Below are 24,727 nucleotides of genomic sequence, written 5' to 3'. Positions count from 1 at the left end.
AGAAATCGGCCCTCAATGACCACAAAAGCAGCCACAGCCACATCGAATCCTGCGCGGTGGTCAATCAGAGTGTGCAGATGGAGAAGCACGTAGAAAAGTCCCAGGTTGCCTGTAACGAGGCACTAAAAACACAACTTAAGGTTGTGTTACACATGGCAAATACAAGTACACCGAGCCATCAGTACCCAAAACTGATTCATCTCTTACAGTCTGCCGGGTGTCCAAACTTGAACACTGCACACACGTACACACACCATGACACAGTATACCAGATGGAGGAAGCGATAGCAGCGACCATAACCTCTGCCATAGATGACCGCATCGCAAGCAGCAGATATGTGGGGGTGATAGTAGACGAAACAACCAACATAACTGTTGAGAAAATGCTCATAACGTACCTATCTCTTCAACAGAATGGGGAGCCTGAAACTGTGTTCATGGGCAACTATGCCATACCCTCTGGCACAGCTGAATGCATCGCAGCAAAAATTAAAGATGTGCTTTCAGGTCGTGGAGTAGCGATGTCTCGGGTTGTTGGGTTGGGCAGTGATGGGGCCAATGTGATGGTGGGACGAAAAAACGGAGTCGCACAACAGCTGCGCCAGAATGACTGTCCCTACCTTGTAAACATACACTGTGGTGCGCACAGGACGGCACTGGCAGCCCGAGACGCATCAAAAGCTGTGCGTGAGATAGATGCTTATGTCACCACAGTCAACAACACCTACACGTATTACAAAAATTCCCCCATCCGAACCCATAGACTGAAGGAACTCCAGAAAGAAATGGATGAACACGACTTGCTGAGTTTGAAGCAGCCATCTGCTACGCGCTGGCTGTCCCTGGAGAGGGCAGTTAAGGGCATGCGGGCAAATTGGGTTGCTCTGGTGCTGGAGCTGGAGGAGGAGGAAGCCGCGAGAGACTGTCCGGTAGCGAAGGGTCTGAGGAGGCAGCTCCAGAAGTCCACATTCCCTGCCCTGACACACCTCCTCACTGACGTCCTGTCTGTGGTCAACAGGATGAACCTCACGTTCCAAAAAGAGGACGTCAACATCTCCTCCATCCAGCCAGTGGTCAACATGACACTTGCCAGCCTGGATGACCTGATAAGTGAGCCAGGGGTGGCGGAGAGAAAGTTCAACGAGGCATCACAGGACGGCAGATTCTGTGGCATCACCCTCACGCAGCCAGATGCTCAGGCCTTCTCCAAGCTGCGCTCTCAATACCTGGCAGAGATCACCAAGTCAGTGAAAAAAAGATTCCCCGAAGAGCATCTGGGAATCATCGCAGATCTCGACACCGTGCTCAACGCCTCGCGCTATCCCACAGCTGACAGCGCGTTGAAGACTCACGGACTAGAGGCATTGGAGCGCGTCTGTGACCAATACGGGTCACCGCGGGGTGCAGCTGCACCACTGGTTGAAAATGACCGCATGCAGAGGGATTTTCTCCCGATGAAGAGAGTGCTGGCAGGGTCGGGAAATCCCTCGTTCAGGGGCTCCTGTCGGCTGCTCATCACTTCGCTAGGGGAAATGTTTCCCGATTTTAGAGCGTTGGCTGAGGTGGCGCTGGTTATCCCAGTGTCTAGTGTTGCAGCTGAGCGGGGGTTCAGCCTTCAAAATAAAATAAAAACCGCCACGAGAAGTCGTCTGTCGGAGGCAAAGGCGCAGCATTTAATGTCAATCGCCTCGGCAGCAGAATCCATTGACACTTTTGATTACACGCAGGCAAGCGCACTGTTCAAATCCATGCGGCCAAGAAGGAAAGTTTGAGCTGCTTGAGCTGTTTGTATTTTCACTATAATTGACTTCGTTCGGCTAAAATAGCCCATCGTTCTAAGGCACAGCCGCTATGTTTTCACAGCTGAAAAAGTTCTGATCGTCAGAAAGAAATGCATAAATAAATAATTATTATTAAAACACGCTTGTTCTGTGAATTATTTTTTTTATGACAATAAGTCAATAAAAAACAATTGAGGCTATTAAATATAAGCATTATGGCTTAGGCCTAATATAACCATTTAAAAGTTAAAATACAATGACAGATAATAATGGACAATGACGGATTTTTTACGACCCTGCCCGTCAAAATGACGGACAATGAAAAAGTCTAGCGCAACCTCTGGGTGGGGCTCACCTCTACGCACAGCGTCGGCTCTGGAACCTTACTTCTGGATAGGGGTTGGACTCTATTCTTCTCCGGAGTTGCCCAAGGTGTGAGGCGCCAAGCGGGTGTGGGGATACTCACAAGCCCCCGGTTGAGTGCTGCTTTGTTGGAGTTTACCCCAGTGAATGAGAGGGTGGGAGGTGCTGCGGGAGTATGGGGTGAGGGGGTCTCTACTCAGGGCCATCCAATCTCTGTACTCTCAAAGCGAGAGCTGTGTCCGGGTCCTCGGCAGCACGTCGGACCGATTTCCGGTGAGGGTTGGCCTCCGCCAGGGCTGCGCTTTGTCACCAATCCTGTTTGTGATAATCATGGACAGGATTTCGAGGCGTAGTCGTGGGGGAGGGGGTCTGCAGTTCGGTGGGCTAAGGATTGCACCCCTGCTTTTTGCAGATGATGTGGCCCTAATGGCTTCATCGGTCTGTGACCTTCAGCGCTCACTGGATCTGTTCGCGGCCGAGTGTGAAGCGGCTGGGATGAGGATCAGCACTTCCAAATCTGAGGCCATGGTTCTCAGCAGGAAACCGATGGACTGTCCACTCCAGGTAGGGAATGAAGCCTTACCCCAAGTGAAGGAGTTCAAGTATCTCGGGGTCTTGTTTTCAAGTGAGGGAACAATGGAGCGTGAGATGGGCCGGAGAATCGGAGCAGCGGGAGCGGTACTGCAGTCGCTTTACTGCACTGTTGTGACGAAAAGAGAGCTGAGCCAGAAGGCAAAGCTCTCTGTCTACCGGGCCATCTTCGTTCCTACCCTCACCTATGATCATGAAGGATGGGTCATGACCGAAAGAACGAGATCGCGGATACAAGCGGCCGAAATGGGAGTTCTCCGCAGGGTGGCTGGCATCTCCCTTAGGGATAAGGTGAGAAGTTCAGTCATCCGGGAGGGACTCGGAGTAGAACCGCTGCTCCTTCGCGTTGAAAGGAGCCAGTTGAGGTGGTTCGGGCACCTAGTGAGGATGCCACCTGGGCGCCTCCCTAGGGAGGTGTTCCAGGCACGTCCAGCTGGGAAGAGACCGAGGGGTAGACCTCGGACCAGGTGGAGGGATTATATCTCTTCGCTGGCCTGGGAGCGCCTTGGAATCCCCCAGTCAGAGCTGGTTGATGTGGCCAGGGAAAGGAAAGTTGGGACTCTCTGCTGGAGCTGTTACCTCGGCGACCCTGACGGAAATGTTTTTGAGAACATCCTACTGTCTTTTTCATGGTCTCTACTGAGCTAAAATATCATCCCATTTAATTTGTTGAACAGCATTTATAAAGGTCTCATATTTTGTTTTGGGGAATTCCATAAGAGTCATTTTGCCTGACAGAAGGGCTAAAACATCTCTTTGTTAGTTGCCTGGCAGCTAAAATCATATTGTGGTCAGAGAGGCCAGTAAACATATTAAAAGATTTTAAAATTCTCTCTGGTTTGTTACTAAATATAAGATCAATTTGTGTCCTGGTGGAATTAGTGATTCTTGTAGGTCCATTGATCAGTTGCACAAGGTCAAGGTTATCGGTTATCTGTTTAAGATTCCTTCTAGCAGATTTATCCTCCGAGTTGATGGTAAAATCGGCCATTAAAGAACTTCTTTGTTAAAATTTCATTCTTTTAATAATTTACTAATATTCTCATTAAAAATATTTTTTGAAGAAGGAGGCCGATAAATAACTATTAAAACAAATCACATTTGTTGTGGCATGGTTATATTGACACCAATACATTCTAATTCATTGCAATTTGATGCAATTTTGTTTACCACCAATCACGGGAGTATTGTGAATAGAAAGTGTTGAGTTATATTTCTTGCGCCACCATGAAGGCAACATGACAGAGGGAGGGGCTGTCACAAGCAACATCTGAAGGTGAAAAAAAAATGAAAAACCTGAAAAACAAGATTTGAAAGTAATAAAATAATTGTCTTGAATCTGAAAACGTAAAATCTACAACTGAAAAAAAGATTCACATGCTAAAATATGTTCAAAAGTTAATTAATTCAAAAATAATATTCATCCTGAAAAAACATTTCAAACACTTATTTTTAGTTTGAAAGGATACATTCAGGATACTTTTTTTTTTAATTATCAAAACTTTTGACCCTGTTATAGCTCCATAGAGCTTTATTGGTTTTCTGCACAGTGTTTGTCGGCCTGTCAAGTGCTCCTGCGCATGCGTTCGCAGGCGGATTCTCAGTGCTGATGTTGCGTTATGGTACTGCACATGAGCTCGTGTATTCTAAAATAATGACTTAATCGTGCCTTTTTTCAATTTCTAGACTTAATGACCGGTCAATAACAAAAACAGTTCATAGAATAGTCATACTTTAGCCTACTTAAACGTTTGCCGTTCATCTCCTCATGTAGACATTTTATCAGACTTTTTCAGTTAATTTGATTACAGACAGCACAAGTGGTAGGCTACTACCTAAACTCATTCCTTCAGAAGAATCCTTTTGCACCTGTTTATTCTTGCTGTATGAGATGAGAATATACCATCTGTCATCATCTGACAAACGCATTTATGGTATTTTTTAGCCACATTGCTTTAGGTTTCGTCTGTTACCTTACATTCCTGAACTTACCTTTGCGTTTTAAAAAAAATGTTCTTAGAGAAAGGACTGACTTGAGATCTCAGACAAGGAAATGCATTTGGAAGCTGACGAGCTTATAAAGTGTTTAATATCAAAATGATTTCAAAAGCATATTTTAAGACAAGAAATTATAGAAAATGTTATGTAAATATGCCTAAGTTTATAGCTGAATGTGTTAATAAACCAATTAAAGTTAAATAATAGCCACAACGAAATAAAATAACCGAATAGACAGGAGGGCACGGAGAAACCATGATTCTGGCATTCCCCGACGTCACCTGAATGCATCACAACTCAAGCACAACGTACTCACGCTCTGGTCCACACACACAGCCGCTCTCTATCGGCGGGATGGACGTGTTATCCCGGCCCCCTGGATCTATCCTCAGCACAGCGCTGCAGCGGGACAAGCCAGGCCCGACATGAGAGCACTGGGACGGGAGAAGAAGTCCCGCCTGCCGCCACGGCTCACCGTCCAGCCCGAGGCGGTGTTGGCTGTGGGTCGATACGCCCTACTCGCCGCGGTGTGCGCCCTCTGCTACAGCAGCTCTCTCCACGGAGAGTTGGTGCACGACGACGTGTGGGCTATTATCAACAACCCGGACGTCCGACCCGGCTCCAGCCTAAAGAACGTCTTCAGCAACGACTTCTGGGGCAAAAGGATGGCGGACAACACGAGCCACAAGTCCTACAGACCGCTGTGCATACTCACCTTCAGGTCAGTTTTCCCAGCTTTGCCAGCTCCGTTTCTCCACCTTCGCTTCATAACAATAACACCTGATTTAGTTAAAGCGCAGTGTTATCACCTGCAGTGTAAAACATGTCGCGAACTAGCGCCTGCATGCTATATTAAAACGCTATTAACGCTGACGTCATACAACTTTCCCCTTGTGAAGACAAACGGTTGCAGAACCCCTTAGAATAATACAAACTACACATTTCGAAGTGACACCTTGTTGGAGGGGCTTCACGTGGCATGCAAAATACTCAAAGTGTGCTGGTCATACTCTCACTCCCAACATGCGTGGTAGTTTATATGCTAGAGATGTGTCAGTCTTAATGCCTCGCTGCCAGTATAGATGAGTGAGAGTAGGAGAGCAGCCCCCTGACCACAGTACAACCTATTTCTTTAGGTTTGAACCAACTCAGATGACATCTGGATTAATGTGTCTCACACCACAGCTGGCAAATAATAATATGTCTTATGTTGTATTCCGCTGCTCGATATCTAAACATGTAATCATATGTCAATGTTAATTTATTCGTTAATTACATTTTGTATTATTATTATGCAAATTACCTTTTATTATTTACTATTGAAATTATATTATATTTACTAATATACAAAGTTGTATAGTAACTAAAGCTGTCAGATAAATGTGGTGGATAGAACGTACATTATTGGCTTCTAAAATGTAGTAGAGTAAAAGTATTAAGTAGCATAAAATGAAAATACTTAACTTAAAATACAAGTACCTGAACATTTTATAAATGTACTTTATTATATTCCACCTGTTGTATTGATGGATTTGGATATGTGCAGTGTGTGTCAGGCTGGAAGAAAGTGGTATTATGCCCCTTTTAAACCAAACAAGTTCCAGTTCTAGCTCTGTGTTGTGCTTTTCTGGTTCCGAACTGTTTCTTCTTTGTAGCCCCAGGTGCGTTTCCACCCCCCAGAGCCAGACTGGTGTTGCGTCATGACATCACCGTTTACGTCGCTGATTTTCTCCCCAACGCCACTCACGACAACAATGGGGGACTGCGTCGGGTCGGTGGTCGTGTTGTTTTTATTCATACGCAACCAGATTAAATTAAAGAACTACTTCTCCAACCTTATACTTTACTCCAGAGCATTGTTTAATGTTTATTAAAGGTGTTTCAGCGACATTTACAGACCGCTGCTGCGCTGTTCGTCCACTGGCGTTTAGTCTGCAGTTAACTCACGACAGCCGCCGCTGGAAAGTATTCACCATCTGAGAGTGTTAGGCAAGTTACTTGCGCTACATTGAGTTACTTTCACCGAAATAACCGCAAAAGTATGGCTTTAAATGCTAAAATGTAGTTTATTGCAACTCATAAATTAAAGCTGTCTGTCTGTCTGTCTGTCTGTCTGTCTGTCTGTCTGTCTGTCCGTCTGTCCGTCTATCCATCTATCCATCTATCTATCTATCTTCGTAAGCAAGATTACGCCTAGGATGGTTGCCGTGTCTCGAGCTCACCAACTCCACATCTTAGTGTTTTTATTGTTTTACTTTGTTGGTTGTTTTTCACTTTTTTTGCAACATGCAAACCGCCCAAGCGAGCCCTATCATCCAATATGATAGAGAACAACTTTTACACATCAGGTCGCTGGTGGACAGCAATAATCCACCACAACCTGCAAACAATGGAGAGTCTCTGTGTTTACCTGCTGGAGCTCTCCCGGGCCAGGGTCCTGGTCAGGCTGAGGAAACGGGAAAACAGGCCTCCTCTACCGAGTTTACTTCTGGCAAATGTCCAATCCCTGGATAATAAGCTGGACGAACTCCGTAGCAGGATGGCATTTCAACGGGACATTAAGACCTGTAATGTTTTGGTTTTCACGGAGACTTGGCTCGACCCCACGATACCGGACGCCGCCATTGCTCCACACGGATTCTCCATTCATCGCCAGGACTGGACAATAAACTCAGGGAAGAGCAAGGGAGGAGGTGTGTGCTTCATGATTAACAACAAGTGGTGCTCAGATGTGGAAATAATTTCTTCGGACTGTTCTCCCAGCCTAGAGCACATCATGATCGGATTCCGGCCTTTTTATCTGCCGAGGGAGTTCACATCTGTTGTTTTAACAGCAGTGTATGTTCCGCCGCACGCTGACAACAACACAGCGCTGGAGGAGCTGTATGGGATTATCGACAGGACAGAGATTTCTCGGCCAGAGGCTGCATTAATGGTGGCTGGGGATTTTAACAGAGCCAACAAGAAGAAAGTCCTGCCGAAATACTATCAGCACGTCAGCTGCCCCACTCGCGGTGGAAATACACTGGACCATGTTAACACTCCTTTCCAGCATGGATATAAAGCCCGCCCCCGCACCCCCTTCGGCAAGTCAGACCACATATTTCTTCTTCTGCTCCCCGTTTACCGGCAGAGACTGAAGAGGGATCGACCTGTGACCGGGACAGTGCAGCGTTGGTCGGAGCAATCTGACTCTGGTCTCCGCCACTGCTTTGGTGTTTTATTCTGAACTGACACTGTTTGGCATCACAACGCTGTTATTAAGGTTTCTCTGCTATTAGATGAGTGAATTTAGCATAGCAACCGAAGCTAATCTGACTGTCTTGACAACTTGCTATCCTATTGTGGCATAAGCCGTTTTCTACAGGCATATTTTACTGGCGTTTTTTTCCTTATGATTCTATTTGTGATAGTGACATGAAAACCATTTATTGATAGCTGCTATAATACAAAACAGGAAAACGTCTGCTTGCTCTTCACAATGATAAATATATATATATATATATATATACAGTAAGATGAAATGAAATACTTGCAGTGAAAACTATTAAGATAAATAAATTAAAGATGACAACAGAAGAGTGCTTATGGAGAACTTTACAGAGCTCAGGTGTGCCTGTGGGATGAAGCTGTCTCTAAGTCTGCTGGTTTTTGCCCTGAAGCTGCGTTACTCCCAGGACCCAGGAGCTTTGTGTGGATTAACCCATTTAAAGGATCTGCATACATCTGCCCTGTTTAAAAGGAAAAGCCAGGGCTCGTGGGCCTTCTCTACCTCCACAGCCTGGTTGCTCTCAAAACTTGCACGTTCAGGTCATCTGGGAGAGACGCACACAGAAAATCCTCTACCACCACCCACTGCCCCTTTGTAGTCATCGTCCTTAGCCCCGCCCACATGTTCCTGGCACCAGAGCCTCTGACGTCAGAATTTACTTTCAATTCATAGGTTTTTGCATGATCATCATTCATGTTATAGAGTGGTGGTTACAGGCCCATCAAATAAAGTTCACAGCTAGAGTTTTCTTCAGGCGTGTAGGTCACCTCTAGGGCTGTCCTCGACTAAAGATTTTTCTAGTCGTCAATTCAATTCTATCATGTAAGATCAAACTTATTTTATCAGTCATCCCTATTGAATTATAAATAAAAGACTGGTAGTGGAGGCCAGAGTCTCCTTCACATAATGGAGTGGAAGAGGGCTTACAGAGGACACCTTTAGATCTAATTACCATCAGAGATAAAGAGTTCAGATGTGAAGCCATGCTCTGTTCAGCTCTCTCCCTTTTTGGATTTGTTCCATTCCACATAGCATTTAACCACTTAATCCATTTTTTTCCCGATGTGGTTATAGTTGGAAAGTTCAAATTCTGGGTGACAGAATTGTTTTGGATGTTTAGCCTAATCTCAATACGAAACCAAGACTCCATGTTTATTTTTTCCTGCATGGTTAAAAGGGATCTCTTTGGGATCACTTCTGACATTATAATAACAAAGTACTATCAGTTTAAAACATAAGCTTACTGCATACAGTTTATTCGGCGAAATGTGTAGAAGACTGAGAAAATGGCAAGGGACAAAAAGGTCTGTGGGGTTCATATCGATAATACACCGAGACTTTAACAGTAGATCTACCCATTCCTCCCAGCGTTCCAGCTTTCACCTTCTGGAAGGAAATCTTATAGCTTCCCAAGAGCGTGCTATGCTTCAATAGACTCTCCTTCCTGCTGATGTCCGTTTAGCTTCTCAACTCTGACATGGAATGGAATAAAGATGTAAATGCTGGCCATGAGTGTTATGCAACGGTTGCCATTGTCAGCAGGTGTGTCTTTGATGTACTGTATGCACACAAGTTTTTGTTAGTAGATTAATGTCATTATTTTTGGGATTGTATTAAGTACATATCTATCTTGTTTAATTGCATGTAGGTTCACAATACTGGTAAGTTATGTGTATATAGCTTAAGCCTGATAAGATTTGTCAAAAAGGACCTCTTAGACCAGCGATACTCAACCTGCGGCTCGCTTTAAGACTAGTTGCGGCTCTTTTAAGTCCCACTTAAAAAAAATAAAAACCTAAAAAGATCTTTAAAAAACGAAAAACAAAAACATTGTCAGCAGAATTCATCAACATTTCATTATCATTCACAAGTCACGTCCATTGTCGGCCAAGGGGAGACTTCCCGATTTTCCTTTTTGGATGATAAAGAGTGGGTGCTGTCTGTTGCGTTCCTGTGTGACATTACGCAGCACTTGAACAAACTTAATCTCAAGATGCAGGGAAGAAACAAGACCGTGTATGAGCTCTACACGGCTGTCAGAGTATTTTCTGACAAACTGGATGTACTCGAACGAAGTGTCCGTGGTTCTGTTTACCGTTTCTTCCCCACCGTGCAGAAAGTGATGGCGATGCATGCAGACGCTGTCCTGCCCTGTCAATCACAATTCTGTGATGTGCTAACTGAGCTCAAGCAAAACTACACATCAAGATTCCACGACTTCAAGGACCATAGCAATATTTTTCTACTTGTGAAAAACCCATTCCTGATTGAGGTCAATGAAATGAAGCAAATAAGCGACCAGCTCGGACTTGTGCAGCTTCAAATGGAGTTCGTGGAGTTAAAAAGCTCAGATGAACTTCAGCTTCAGTTTCGTTTTTTTTTTAAATGCCGACAAATTCAATATAATGTGGCCAGAATATGAGTTCACATAAATAATCATACAACCAGTCATTATTAACTTAAATATGGTCATAAATCTTAGTTTCCCTATAGTGAAAGGTAGAGAGTCAGGGTCAGTGCGTCGTTATCCAATCCATTCCACTTGTTCATAGAGCACGCCCACATCACTGAAATCCAGTCCACGTTTTCACTGCAACCTAGGTTGCACTCGTCTCTGCATCTGGGTATCCGCAGCATGTGTGTACCGGGAGCGGAGCACACAGAACCGACTAGAGCAGTATTAGGAGAAGAACGTGAACAAGAATGGATATACGACATTTTTTCAAGAGAGTAAGTATTGATCACTGCTGTTGGTGACAATAAGTTAGCTCCAGTCCCCCAGCTAACAACAGAAAGTCCCATGTAATTAATGAACGAAATGCTCCCTGTTTGACAAATAAAAACCGGGCTTGCAGAGAGCCCCCTGTACAGGAGACAGCGTGTGTTGTGTGCTGTAGAAGATCTCTGCACGTCTTACCTTAGTTGTTTTGCAGTCAAAAGTTACATTTCAGCTCTAAAAGAACGCTGCTACATAGCTAGCTAGTTAATCTGAAATGCACTGTGAAGGTCCTGGTTGTTTATAGAGTTAGCTGTGCAGTCTTTTATTTTTATTTTTTACCATATACTATCTTTTGGGTGACTTCCTTCTGGAGCATCAGCTCCAGCATCAGATATACACAGTGAAACAGGAGCTGAGCTGATTCACGTATGATTATGTGGATAATAATAATAATAATAGCCTAATAATAATAATAATAATAATAATAATAATAATAATAATCACACCACCACCCCTATTGACCTATAGGAGTCAGGGCAGAGGAGCTGAGAGGGGAGAGAGCTCTACTGGAAAGGTGAATCGCAGGATAGAGTCATTTGTGATGCAGACAGTCTTTGAATTTTATGGGGGGACTTCCTTCTGGAATATCAGCTGTTGTTAATGCTTTGGAGAGAAGAAGATGGATCCTGTTGTCCGTTTGTCACATGGGGTTCTCCGTACTCTTCTATTGGCTGACGTCGTCGGGGGCGAGTCCTCCTTTGACCTCACAATTGCTCCTGTTGGCCGCTTGTCACATGGGGTTCTCCGGACTCTTCTATTGGCTGACGTCGTCGGGGGCGAGTCCTCCTATGACCTCACAATCGCCATCTTGTTAGCGATGCCCTGAAGCTCTCACCTACCATATTCTATTATGCAATCCTTCTGAGGTTTATCAGTTATTAAACACGCAATAGTATTATTGCAGCATCAATTAGTGAGAGGTAGAGGTGGTGTGTTTAGTATGTAACTCCATGCGTCCTTCTCCCTCTACTCATATATACAATACAATATTAGCTACATGCTATATGAGGCTAAAGACAACATCCGGTTACAAAATAAACAGTTTCAAAGTAAAACGGTTTTCAGAATAAGACAGTATTTTAATTACACATAATATTGATTATTATTTCTTACACTTTCCTACCTGTGGAAAGAGGCAAAAGAGTTATCTCATAAAAACAGATCATTCAAATTAGGTGTAACTTATACATCCTAAATAAGTTAGTTACTCGTGCACCGGTCTAACATAGCTTAAAGCAAGCAATCAAAAATAGATTGCTTGAATTCAATTAAATTAACCTAGGTTGAAGAAAATATAAGGGAAACGTGTGTTTCGATTACCTGTAGGAATGTTTTGTATTTCTTCAATAACTGTTTTAATGTTTGTCTTTGTTCACAGAAGTAAAGTGCCGGCTTGTTCCTTTAATACTGGTCTCTGGTCAATTTTTATATTGTTTATCCCACTCCATTAGAACCTAGAACTGGTCCAGTAGCGCAAATAGTGTTGTGTCTGTGACATACTTGCTACACTGGTCCTTCAGTTCATTTTGTCGGGCAGGATATCCAAAGTGTGCGATCCTTCTCAGCATGTAACGGGAGCCCCAAAAGGAGACTTGCAGACTCCGCTGGAAAAAAGGTGCCTCCGTATCCATGCCATCATAACAAAACACGGAGCTTTATTATCCCTGACAACGTGTGTTCCTTTCTCAAACTCGGAGGAAAACAGTAGCAGTGAGTCAGGCAGGAGCCTAGCTTTGTATCAACATATTGTAATGTTCCAATAAGAGGCGGAGTCAGGACTGAAGTGTTGGGTTATTTTAATTAACCTGTTGTTACCAACAGACCGTTTTTCAACTCCAGGACACTGGTTTCAATGACCAACTTCATTACCCAAAAACACACACACAGGGTCAATGTCACACACTACAGCCATCCCCCCCTGCTCAGCCAATCACAGCCCAGCACACCGCCAACCTTACTGGGCAGCTCTGTGATTGGCTGAGAGACAGGGGACGGCAGACTGACCCACACAGCAACCTACAACCAGATCGCTACACTACCCCCCCCACCACAAAGTTTCTCTCCCACGAGGAACAAATAAAACTGACAGCTAAACACAACATCAAAACAGAAATAAATGCCTTAAACAGCTTTTAATTTTTTTTTATTAACATAAACAAATGTTAGACTAGGAAGATCTGGGTGGACTACCATCACTTCCAGTGAGACCAGGGCACATTCTTGCCCTCTACAGGAACAGAGGTGTCTCACTACTACTACTACTACTACTACTACTAACTTCTCACCTAACACACAAAGTCTCTGAACCGACTCGGGGGTTTCTTCTGCCTTCTCGGCAGTGGGGCTGGGGTCAAAGGGACAGGGGGCTCCGGATTTGATACGGGCGGGTCAATGGGGAAGTGGAGCACAACTTTTCTCCCCTTGGGTGGCAGCTGTACCCTGTAGACAACTTCACCCACCCTCTCCAGTACTGTGCAGGGACCCATCCACTGGCTTTCAAGCTTTGGGCACTGGCCCTTTTTCCGTTGGGGGCTGTAAACCCAGACCAGCTCCCCAGCCTTGAAGTGCTGCCCTTTTTGTCCTGGTGTCGTAGTTCCGTTTCTGTTTCACGCCAGCACTTAACTGCTGGCCTCGGGCAGAAGCGTGAGCTGAATTGAGGCGGTCCTGAAGTCTCCTGGCATACTCAGGCCCAGGGGGAGGATCCAGGTAATCCGGCGGCAGACCAAACGCCAGAACGGCAGGGGTGTGTGGCTACCTCCCTAGCATGAGGAGGGCAGGTGAACGGGCCGTGGACTCCTGAACTGCAGAGCGACATGCCATGAGCACCAGGGGCAGATGATCGTCACAGTCACGCTGGTGCTGAGAAGTAAGGATGGCCAGCTGCTGGCCCATGTTGTGATGAAATCTCTCGACTCACTCTGAGGCCGCAAGGGGGAGGTGCGAGTTTTGTGCATTTCCAGTTGTGTGCACATGGAGGCAAAAACCTGGGACTCAAAGTTCCTCCACGGTCACTATGCAGGGCCTCCGGCACTCCAAACCGGCTGAACATGCCCCCAAACAGGGCATCTGGGAATGTTTCGGCCTCTTGATCAGGGAGGGCATACGCCTCTGGCCATTTAGTGAAATAGTCTATGGCGGTGAGGACGTAGCGGTTACCCCTGTTTGACTGAGGAAGCGGCCCCACCACATCAACTGCTACTCTCTCCATCGGGACCCCAAAGGGAAACTGTCCGTCAACGGCACACGGGCGACGGGAGAGAGCGTCTGCATTGGTGTGACGCACCCCAGCCCTGTGCTCCAGCTTGAAGTCGAAAGCTTGGAGCTCTTCTAACCACCTGGCGATCTACCCTTCTGGCTCCTTAAATGTCATTAGCCACTGCAGTGCTGCGTGGTCAGTCCTCACGATGAAGGGGTGGCCACACAGGTAGTATTTGAAGTATCTGATTGACAGCACCTCTGCCAAGAGTTGCTTGTGGGTGACGCAGTATCGTCGCTCCGCTTTGTTGAATGCCCGGCTGAAGTACACCACCACTTTCTCCCCCTCTGGTGTGGTCTGGGAAAGCACTCCTCCAACACCCACGCCGCTCGCGTCCGTGTCCAGGGTGAATGGCAGGGTGGGGTTGGTCTGGAGGGAGAACTGGGGTCTCGCTCAAAGCGTGCCGAAGGCTGTCAAACGCTCCTTGACATTGTTCAGTCCAAACAAAGTCACTGTCCTTCTGTAGCAGCTGGGGTGCATCAGTGCAAGCAAACCCCGTACAAACCTCCTATAGTACGAGACCAGGCCCAAGAAACTCTTCATCTGCTTCTGGTTCAGAGGATTGGGCCAGTCCGCAACCGCCTGCACCTTCTCTTGCAGGGTGCCGATGCCTTCGCCCCCCACTTTGTGCCCCAGGAAAGTGACCTCTCTCTGCATGAAATGGCACTTCTCTGGGTGTAGCTTCAAGCCAGCGGCTCTGATCCTTTTCAGCACCACTCGTAGAGATCCCAGGGCCGCCTCAAACGAGCTGCCATGCACCAGGATGTTGTCTATGTAGACCAAACATTGCTGACGGGGAATACCAGACAGCACCCTGTCCATCAACCGCACAAAGGTGGCAGGGGCATTACAAAGGCCAAAGCTGAGGACCTTGAACTGCCACAACCCCGCCCAGTGCAGAAAGCTGTTTTTGGTCTGGCTTCAGGGCCAAGAGGGACCTGATAATACCCACTGTGGAGGTCCAAGGACGAGAACCAAGATGACCCCGAGACCAGGTTCAGGAATTCGTCAATGCGGGGGAGGGGTTATGAATCTTTCTTGGTGAACCCGTTCACCGGCCTGTAGTCTGAACACAGCGCCAGCCACCGGTCTTCCTTGGGACCATAACTACAGCTGCGGCCCACGGGCTGTCCGAGGGCTCGATGATGTCTGCCTTCAGCATGCTCTGCACTGCATCGTCACAAGCCTGCTGACGTGCCAGGGGGAGGCGGCGAGGACGACACTTGATGGGGCGTGTGTCTCCTGTATCGATTTCGTGTTCGACTAGATGAGTTCGGCCAACCTCCTCCTCACTCATGGCGAAACTGCCGTGGAGCTCTAGCAGCAATTGCCGCAATTTGTCCTGCTGCTCTGGATTAAGACGGCAACAGTTCTTCCTCCACACCTCCAATACTGCAGACTGAGTCTCAACCACCCCTGTCCAGGGAAACTGTTGAAGAGCTGGGGCTGGGTTGGGAAAAGCTGGGGCTGGGTGGGGGAGAGCTGGGACAGGGAGAGCCGGGACTGGGTCGGGGAGAGCTAGGGCCGGGTCGGGGAAAGCTGGGGCAGGGTCGAAGAGAGCTGGGGCGGTGTGGCACACACTTGGGGTGACAGGTGAGGAGTTGCCCTGAGTGGCCGTCACCAGGGATAAGGACAGCTCGTTGCCTTCAAAAAGTCCAAACCCAGAATACACGGGTCCTGCACTGCTGCTATCCACACCGGGTGACACATGGTAACTCCCCCCACAGACACAGTCTGCCTTTGCCTTTCAAAGGTGCCAGCTCTCCCGTGACTGTGCGCGGACGCACAACAGTTGGCTCCAGCTGCGTTCCAATGGGCAACACATCTGCTCTCACCAGAGATACTGTCGAGCCTGTATCCACCAGTGCAGTGCAGGGCACCCCTTCTACAGTGACAGGGACATAACAGGAATCCCCACCACCATCGCGGCCAAACGCGACAACAGGCTCAAAGCATGTGCTGTCATCTGCTTCAGGAGGGAGTAGAGCCTGACTCCCCCGGCTGTGCTGTCTGGCTACTTCCAGGGATGTCTGTGAGAGTGAAAATAAGGTTGTGGTTTGGTTGGGGGTTTTGGGGCCTGGTTCCGCATCTTCCCCTCTATGCAGACCCTGAGTCGTTTCCCTGGGCCCTGTGTGCTTGGGGCAGTCTCTGGCCAAATGTCCTGGCTGACCACACCCCCAACAGGCCCTGGTACTTGGTCTGCGTGTTGGCTGCAGGGACACCGCCCTTATCAGTTCTGTCATTTCAGCAACCCACAAAGGCCTCTCCTCTAGGCAGCCCCTCACAGCGGGTTGACCCTCTGCTTCACCATTCCTAGCTGCTACACCCCATACATTCTCTCTTTCCACAGCCATCTCCAAGGCTGCCTGCAAAGACTGTGGATGCTGCAGCTGTACCTGGACCCGCAAGTCAGCAGGGAGGAGGGCCCTGATGAATTGGTCCCGCGCCAGCTCACTCTGCACTCCGGGCGGCATGTGCACATATGCCCGCCGCGTCAGACTCCACGTCGTTGGCCAGCGCCCGCAGCGCCTCGCCAGACTTCCTGCAGCGGTTACTCAGTTCATTTCGGAGCAGCTCTGGAGGAAAACACTGTCCAAACCTCCTCTTCAGAGCCCCCGCTAACGCTTCATAACTATGTGTGTCCTCAGCGGATGTTTATGTTTTGCTCGGTGACTTTCAGAAGTGGCGTTAGTGTTGATGTTTTGAAATCGGACAAACAAAATCTGAAGTCCGGCCATCATTTTAAAGGATTAGAACTCTGACTGTGGGTCTGCCGTAACTTTAAAGTCATTGGGTGGGGTGGTACTGCTCTCCAGTCCTCTGTGAGGAGCTGCTGCTGCAGGGGGAGCGGGTGTCTGCAGGATCGCTAAATGAAATCCATCATTCAATGTTCTTGTGAGTCTGTTGTTTATACTTGTGACTTTGTTATACTGCTGCTACTCCCGTTTCTGCATTATGCTACTATTAAATTGTATACAGTAAAACATCGCCATCCACACCATTGTTACTCAAAACATCGGCATCAACTCACATTTTTTAAATTGGTGCACCACTAGCTGTAATACAAATTACGTTAAACAAATTGTTCTTCACTAAATGATTTGTTTCTAGAAGGAGATAAACAGACTGCAATTTGGTGTTGGGAATCTTAATCTCGCTCTCAAAACAATCATGCTCTTTCATTTGAAATTCATTGAAATGGATCAGGATTCTGTTCAGGATGATGAGACAATCACTTCATTGAGGAAATTTAAAATGTATTTTGCTATAAGCTGAGCTATTTTCTCAGATAAGTTTGACTGTTTTTGTCTTAATATGTTTGAGGTTATTGAGAAAGAGAAAGAAACCTGCTGTACTAATGATCCATCAGTCTGAATGTTTAAACATTCCCACTGTCAGATACAACTAAAATGCAGCTCCCTCCTCAAACAGTGCTGATGATTTCTCTCTTTGTGTCCATCAGGTTGAACATCCTGCTAGGCGGCATGACACCTCTCTACTTCCACATCATCAACGTGTGTTTGCACTGCGCTGTAACCTGCCTGCTCATGCACACGTGTGAGCGCTGCGTGTTTGAAGACTCACGCCTGGCCTTTGTCACAGCACTTCTGTTTGCTGTGCACCCCATCCACACTGAAGCCGTGAGTACATGACCCACAGATTTGATGTACTGGCTCAGAGTGAGAAAAGAACAGATTTAATTAAAGAGCTGAACCCTTACGGTCTCTCCTTCACATCTTCAATGATTCAAAGGCGTTATTGCCATATGCACATTAGCTACAGTGTAGATGGCGATCAAAAAAAAGTCCCAGGCTCCTCCAACAATGCAACATTAAAATACAGTATAAAGGACATAAAACAAATTCAACCAATACAAATAGTGAAATAAATAACTGAATATAAATAAAATATGGCAAGAGAATGTTGCAAAATGTGCAATAAAATAAAATAGAAATAGTACAAGAAGAAGTCTATACACGTAATTAGAGTATGAAGAACAGAATGGAAAATGTAATATTGTACAGTCAAAGTAAATGAAATACTTTTTATTACACTAATAACTACTTGGATAAATAAATTGCAAAATGCAACCAGATCTATGTTTTGGCTTGTTGAGGCACTTTACAGAACTCAGGAGTTTAATAGTCTGATGGCCTGTGGGATGAAACTGTCTCTGGCTGGAGGCTTTGGTCTTGTTGCTGCGGTACCGCCTGCTAGACGGCAGCAGACAGAACAGTTTGTTGCTGGGGTGATGGGCGGGTCTTTGATATTCCTGTGGGCTTTCTTCCTGACCCGCTTGGAGTAGAGGTCCTCCATGGATGGCAGCTCCGTCCTGGTGATGTGCTGTGCAGTTTTCATCACCCCCCGTAGAGCCGAGACATTGAGATGGAAGTTGTTAACCTGGCACCAAGATATCAGGGTTTAGCCTCCTCTCTGTATGCTGTCTCGTCGCTGTTGGTAATCAGGATGATGACGGTCGTGTTGTCAGAAAACTTCACGGTTGTGTTGGAGCTGTTTATGGCCACGCAGTCATGTGTGAACAGTCGTTTGAAAACAGGGAGTAGAGGGCTGAGCATGCAGCCTTAAGGGGCTGAACTGTAGTCAATGAACAGCATTCTCACAATTACATTTACTTTAGCTGATGCCTTTATCCAAAAAAACTTACAAAAAGTGCAATAAACCATACAGAAATATCACAGTAGCTTCAAATAATTCAAAGCCCTTACGGCAGGCGTTCAGAGAACGTCAGGGGGCGCTGGAAGCAATATTTTTGAAAGGGGGGCTTTTATGTGTTTTGGGGGGGCGTTTTATATGCTATGTTGTTAAATCTAAGATTAGAAAAAAAGAGCGAGGCAATGTGTTTGTGTACGTGTGTCCTCCTGGCTCTGGATGTCTGCTCCTGTGTTGACTTTTCAGGTCCGTGGGGCAGAATGTCTCTGCTTTCATCCACTCTGTGTGTGTGTGTGTGTGTGTGATGGTGTGTGCCGGACACAGCAACTGAGACACGAGAGTGAAAGATATTGTGTGGCATTTTACCAGCGGTGCTCACAACATGAACATGGGGGACACATCGGACAGATCATGAAGTCATGGTGACAATATACCCAAACTGAAATTTACTAAAATTAACTTTCCCTCCATATTTGAAAAAAAGAGCGAGGCAAAGTCCTTTTTCATGTTTAAATTTACTTGGCAATAAACCATATTCTGAATTGATTCTGACCAGTGTTCAGGCAACTTTGTGTGGTTTTGAGACTTTTATATTGCCGAGCGATAAAGTGCTTCTTAAAAGAAAAAACGGCACCTCAACTCTCAGCCGCCACTGCTAAAGCATTCATATTTTTCCAAGGATACACCATAAACGCTGTGTTATTGACGTGGTTACAGATTGACAAGAAGGGTGTCCGCTGAAAGACTGTAACACTATTCAATTCAAGTGGCTTTATTGACATAACTGTATACACAAGACTACATGCAAAAGTAAACCATTTTCGAAAACAATATTAACACTACAACTGGTCATTTAAACCCCGCTGTAATTTATAATAATCCATTTTTAAAGTGATTCAGTTTATAACAGATCAAAAAGTTCAGATTAATTTTACAATAAATCAATAAATGGTGCGCTTCTACAAACAAAAAACAACATAATTAATACATTTACACAAACTACATTATTAAAAAATGTACATTAACTTTTAATAATAAACTGAGCGCTCTCTTTTCCTCTCTCCCTCTCCTGACAGCCCATCCGTTTCAGTCTCATGCAGCTCGCTTTCGAGATGTTCATATTTTAGAATAGTTTATTTCTACTCAGCAGAACCTGATCCTGTTTTGGGTTTTATATTAATAAAGTTACATATAGGCTATTTGAAAATGCAGTGGGGTAAAAATGACCCCCTTTGCGGTTCTAGTGTTAAAACCAGATACCTGCCAGCTGGCCAGCTGAGCCTCAGTAAGTAAGGACATCAGCCGGCTTGATTCCAGTTGGGACAGTTTTTTTTTATATGCCAAAAAGGTACATGCTTCGACGTGTGACTACTTTTGCCGCAAAAGAAAAAGTAATAAGATACATTAGCGCGGGTTCGTGTTTCTTTTTACTTTTTCCCGCAAGCAAAAAACATATAGCTTATCTGCTTTTAAAGTGAAAAGGAATCATGGCTGTTTTCCAGTAGCCTCAGACATGTTCCGTTGTAGGCTGCTTGTTTTCCGTTGGAACGCTGTTTGAATCTCATACTTCTTACCCTTGCATTTGTTTAACACTCCTGACTAACATTTCTATTTACATGGCATTTTTTGCTCCCTAGGTACATGTCTTATTAGGCAATTGAAGGTAAAAGCAACAGCTGTCAAAAATATACAATAATAATAAAAAATAAAGCTTTATTTATATAGCACTTTTCATACATAACATGCAGCTCAAAGTGCTTTACAGAAAAGCATACATCACAAGTGGAAAAAAAACAGCGAGAACAGATGTTTAAGACCAATTCAGAGACAAGCAGCATAACAACAAAGTATAACATTTTAAGATGCATTCTAGCAAAGCTATGGTAATATAATAATCAACAATAACATTTTTGAAAGACCAACGTAAAAGGAATGTTGCTCTTAAAACTGTTACATAAATAATACAAATTAAAACCCTTTAAGACCAATAAAACAATATAAAAGTAGGTAAATGATAAAGACTAAAAGACCATTTAAAAGGAGTGCGCCGCTAAAAAAAGCTAATCTAAAAAAAGTGTCTTCAGCTGTCGTTTAAAAATGTCCAGTGAGTTGGCCTTTCTGATGTTTCCTGAGTTTTCCACAGTAGTTCCACAGTTTTGGAGCGTAATGTATAAAAGTGGCTTCACTCATTTTATGTTGGAGGACTTTAGGAATATTTTAAAAGCCAGCTGAAGAGGACCTCAGGGCTCGTTTTGGGACATAAACAGATAAAGACTCTGTGAGGTAAGCGGGTGCCAGGCCATTAAGAGCTTACCAGTAAAAACCAGTAAAATAATTTTAAAATCAATTCTAAAAGACACTGACAGCCAATGTAGTGCAGCTAAAACAGGAGTAATGTGTTCTCTCTATATATTTTAATAATATCATATCTATTATTATTTAGAAATGTTATTCTGTGACTACAGTCTCAGAGAATTAGATTTTTGTCTAATCACATAATATAGCAGCCTTATAATAAAAAAAAAAAATGTAGGAATATAAATACAAAATTATTATAATACACATATAATATAAATAATAAATACTAAGAAGAATAATCAGAATAGTACAAACTGAATGATAAACAACATTAGAATTTAGGTGTAGGCAATTAGCCTACATTTTATGTGATGGAGGCAGTGAGGGACCTGGATAATGGAAAGGGGGAGCTGGTCCAAAAAAGGTTGAGACCCACTGCCTTAAGGTTCTACATACAGTATATACGTGTGATGTAGTGAAGAATAGCTCTCATCAGTTCAATTTAACTGGAGTCAATAGAGGAAACACTGCATTGCTCATTCTTAAGTTATTGTGTCTTATATCAAATGAAAAGAAATATTCTGACTAGAAATAAGGCAAATATACTTCAAGTTTTTGCAGTGTGGTTAATCATAAATACAACATACATGTGTGTTAAGTATTCCAAGATGGCTGACTATGCCGGTGAGGAGACGCAACACGCTACAAACAATTTCGGAGTTTGGGAATAATTCCGAAACTTAGATTGCAACAAAGGAACTTTTCAAACGGAGTTACCTTAAGCCGTTTTTGGCAGAAAAAAATCAATAAAAATGTCAACAAGGTGGAGCCAGAAAGAGAAACAGAAACAGGGAGAAATCCGTGCAAACAATCCACCTGTGGAACATCAATCTGAGGGGGCGGATGGTGTATTGGGACTCTCCGAAATATTAAAAGAAATCTGAGAATTCCATATGGAAACGGCAGGAATCTTTGGAGCCTTGAAAAAGGAAATAAATGAATCACGAGAAGGCATCGTAGAACTGAAAACAAGGATGGATGTAGCAGAATTAAGAATTGCGGAGAATGAGGACCGTGAAATCTATATGAGTAAAGTGCTAATCCACAGTATGCGCCTACAGAAAAAACTGGAAGACAAATGTGAGGATCTGGAAGGCCGTGCCCGGAGGTACAATCGAAATTTATTCAATGCCTGAAAAATGTGAAGGTAACAACATGGTTGATTTTGTGAAAAACTTAATACGGGAGAAACTGGATGTTCACGATGAAATACAAATTGAAAGAGCACACTGGGCTATTTCAAAATACTGAAAAAGGTATGTGTGGATTACTAAAACAAAGACAAAGGCCCAGGGAGAGTGACTCCCAGCAGGTATTTCATTGATTTCGAAACAAATGACTGATTCGCTGCGAACCTTTACAAGGTTTGTCAACACGAAGCATAAAATGTATGATTTTGAATATGATATCGACCCGGAGAATCATGTGTTTAGTCAGATCAATGACACGTGTGAATATTATACTGATGATCAATTTAATGACAGTGTTGAACTGGATAATACATTTTCGTTAATGCATATCAATTGTAGAAGTCTCTATGCAAACTTCACTAAGATCAATGAATATTTGAATACATTTAAAAGTAAATTCAAACTGATAGCCTTATCTGAGACTTGGTTAAATCAAGAGAAAGGTATTGATTTTCATATTGAGGGTTATGAGTTACATTATATCAACAGAACCAACAAGAGGGGAGGGGGTGTGGCCCTTCATGTGGACAGTGAATTGAATTGTAAACCTGTTGAACATATGACAATAGTAATTGAAGATTTAATGGAATGCCTTACTGTGGAAATTGAAATGGAAAGGAGGGGAAATATTGTTGTGACTTGTGTATACAGAACGCCAGGGTCAAAAGTTGAAACATTTAAAGACAGTTTGGAAGTATTAATGAATAGGCTAAATGAAAGTAAAACATTTATAATCTGTGGTGATTTTAATATTGACCTCTTAAATGTATCTAAACATAAAACAACTTCAGACTTCATGGATACATTATACAGCAGAGGGCTATACCCATTGATCACCAAGCCCAGTAAAATAACCTCCACTTGTTCAACATTAATTGACAATATTTTTATAAATGTCATGGAGAACACTGTTAAAAGTGGGCTGTTAATAAATGACATAAGTGACCATTTAATTGTATTTGTAATCTATGATTGTGAAATAAAGACAAAGAAGGAGGAAAATTGCAATAGATATGTAAGAGTAAGAACTGATGAAACAATAAACAAGTTCAGGAATGACCTCTTAAAAGAAGAGTGGAAAGCAGTTTATGTAGAAGAGGTAAATGCTGCTTATGAGGCATTTCTAAAGATCTACCTTTCACTGTATGACAAACACTGTCCGACAATGTTATGTAAACATAAAAAATCTAGTTTCAATAAAAAGCCTTGGATAACAAAGGGCTTGCAAAATGCATGCAAAAAGAAAAATAAACTTTATACAGACTTCATTAAGTTTAAAACAAAGACTGCTGAAAAACAATACAAGACTTATAAAACTAAGTTGATATGTATATTGAGACAAGCCAAAAAAAAGTATTATAATAAGAAGTTAAAAGAAAATACAAATGATATCAAAGGCACTTGGAAAATTCTAAACAATGTAATAGGAAATTAACCCGTGTGCACAGGTCTGCCCAGTTATTTCATTAACGATAATAATAAGGAAATAAAAAACATGAATGAAGTGGCAAATTAATTCAATTCTTTTTTTGTAAATGTTGGGACCTAATCTCGCAAATTCTATAAAAAAACATGAGGATAAGCAAACAGAGAGTGGCTGGAATGTGAAACATAAAGTGTTGCAGTCCATGTTTCTCGGAGAAGTGAGTGAAATGGAAATTAGATAAATTGTAGCAAAATCCCACAATAAGACATCATCTGATAGTGATGGGATCGACATGATTATAGTGAAAGAGACTATTGACTGTATGACCAAACCACTAAGCTATATTTTCAATCTTTCTTTTAATACAGGTACTTTTCCAGACAGAATGAAAATAGCAAAGGTTATTCCAATTTTTAAAATGGGAGATAAACACAGCTTTACTAACTACAGACCTGTGTCTCTACTTTCACAATTTACCAAAGTACTTGAAAAACTGTTTGTACAAAAATTAGATACATTTATTGAAAAGAATAATTTATTTAATGAGAGTCAGTATGGCTTTCGGGCAAACCGATCTACAGCTTTAGCATTAATGAAAATAACAGAGGAAATTACAACAGCAATAGAAAATCATAAATACACAATGGGCGTATTTATTGATTTAAAAAAAGCATTTCATATTATAGATCATACCATCTTAATTTCTAAATTACATACATATGGTGTGCGAGGAATAGTTCTAAACTGGTTAAGTAGCTATTTAGATAACAGACAACAATACGTAGAGTTTGCTGGTAAAACATCTGAGAGTATGAACATTGAATGTGGAGTTCCACAGGGCTCGGTCTTGGGGCCTAAACTTTTTCTTTTGTATATCAATGACATACTGTATGTGAGACATCAAAGATACTGCAGTTTGTGTTGTTTGCAGATGACACCAATTTCTTTAGTTCAGGAGATGATTTAAAGGTTTTAGCAGAAAGCATTGTAAATGAAATGGCCAAACTTAAAATATGGTTTCACTGTCAATAGATGGAGTTTGT

The 24,727-nt window shown here is 43.7% G+C and overlaps 1 protein-coding gene across 6 annotated transcripts in view; it reads left to right on the top strand.

The window, feature by feature from the left end:
- Positions 1-5,050: 5,050 nt before the first annotated feature.
- tmtc1 (transmembrane O-mannosyltransferase targeting cadherins 1) overlaps positions 5,051-24,727 on the top strand; it is a 128,802-nt gene continuing 109,125 nt past the window's right edge. For all 6 annotated transcript variants that reach the window (XR_010167797.1, XR_010167796.1, XR_010167795.1 and 3 more), the window contains exons 1-2: positions 5,051-5,454; positions 17,503-17,680. Coding sequence is in view for 3 of the 6 variants with exons in the window: in XM_063905481.1 (XP_063761551.1) it covers positions 5,159-5,454; positions 17,503-17,680 (474 nt within the window). In the remaining 3 variants the exon portion in view is untranslated. The remainder of the gene's footprint in view (positions 5,455-17,502; positions 17,681-24,727) is intronic.

This window comes from Eleginops maclovinus, chromosome 17 (assembly GCF_036324505.1).
Source record: "Eleginops maclovinus isolate JMC-PN-2008 ecotype Puerto Natales chromosome 17, JC_Emac_rtc_rv5, whole genome shotgun sequence".
NCBI lineage: Eukaryota > Metazoa > Chordata > Actinopteri > Perciformes > Eleginopidae > Eleginops > Eleginops maclovinus.
Note: the sequence above shows the minus strand (reverse complement) of the source record. Positions and strands in the feature narration are given on the sequence as shown.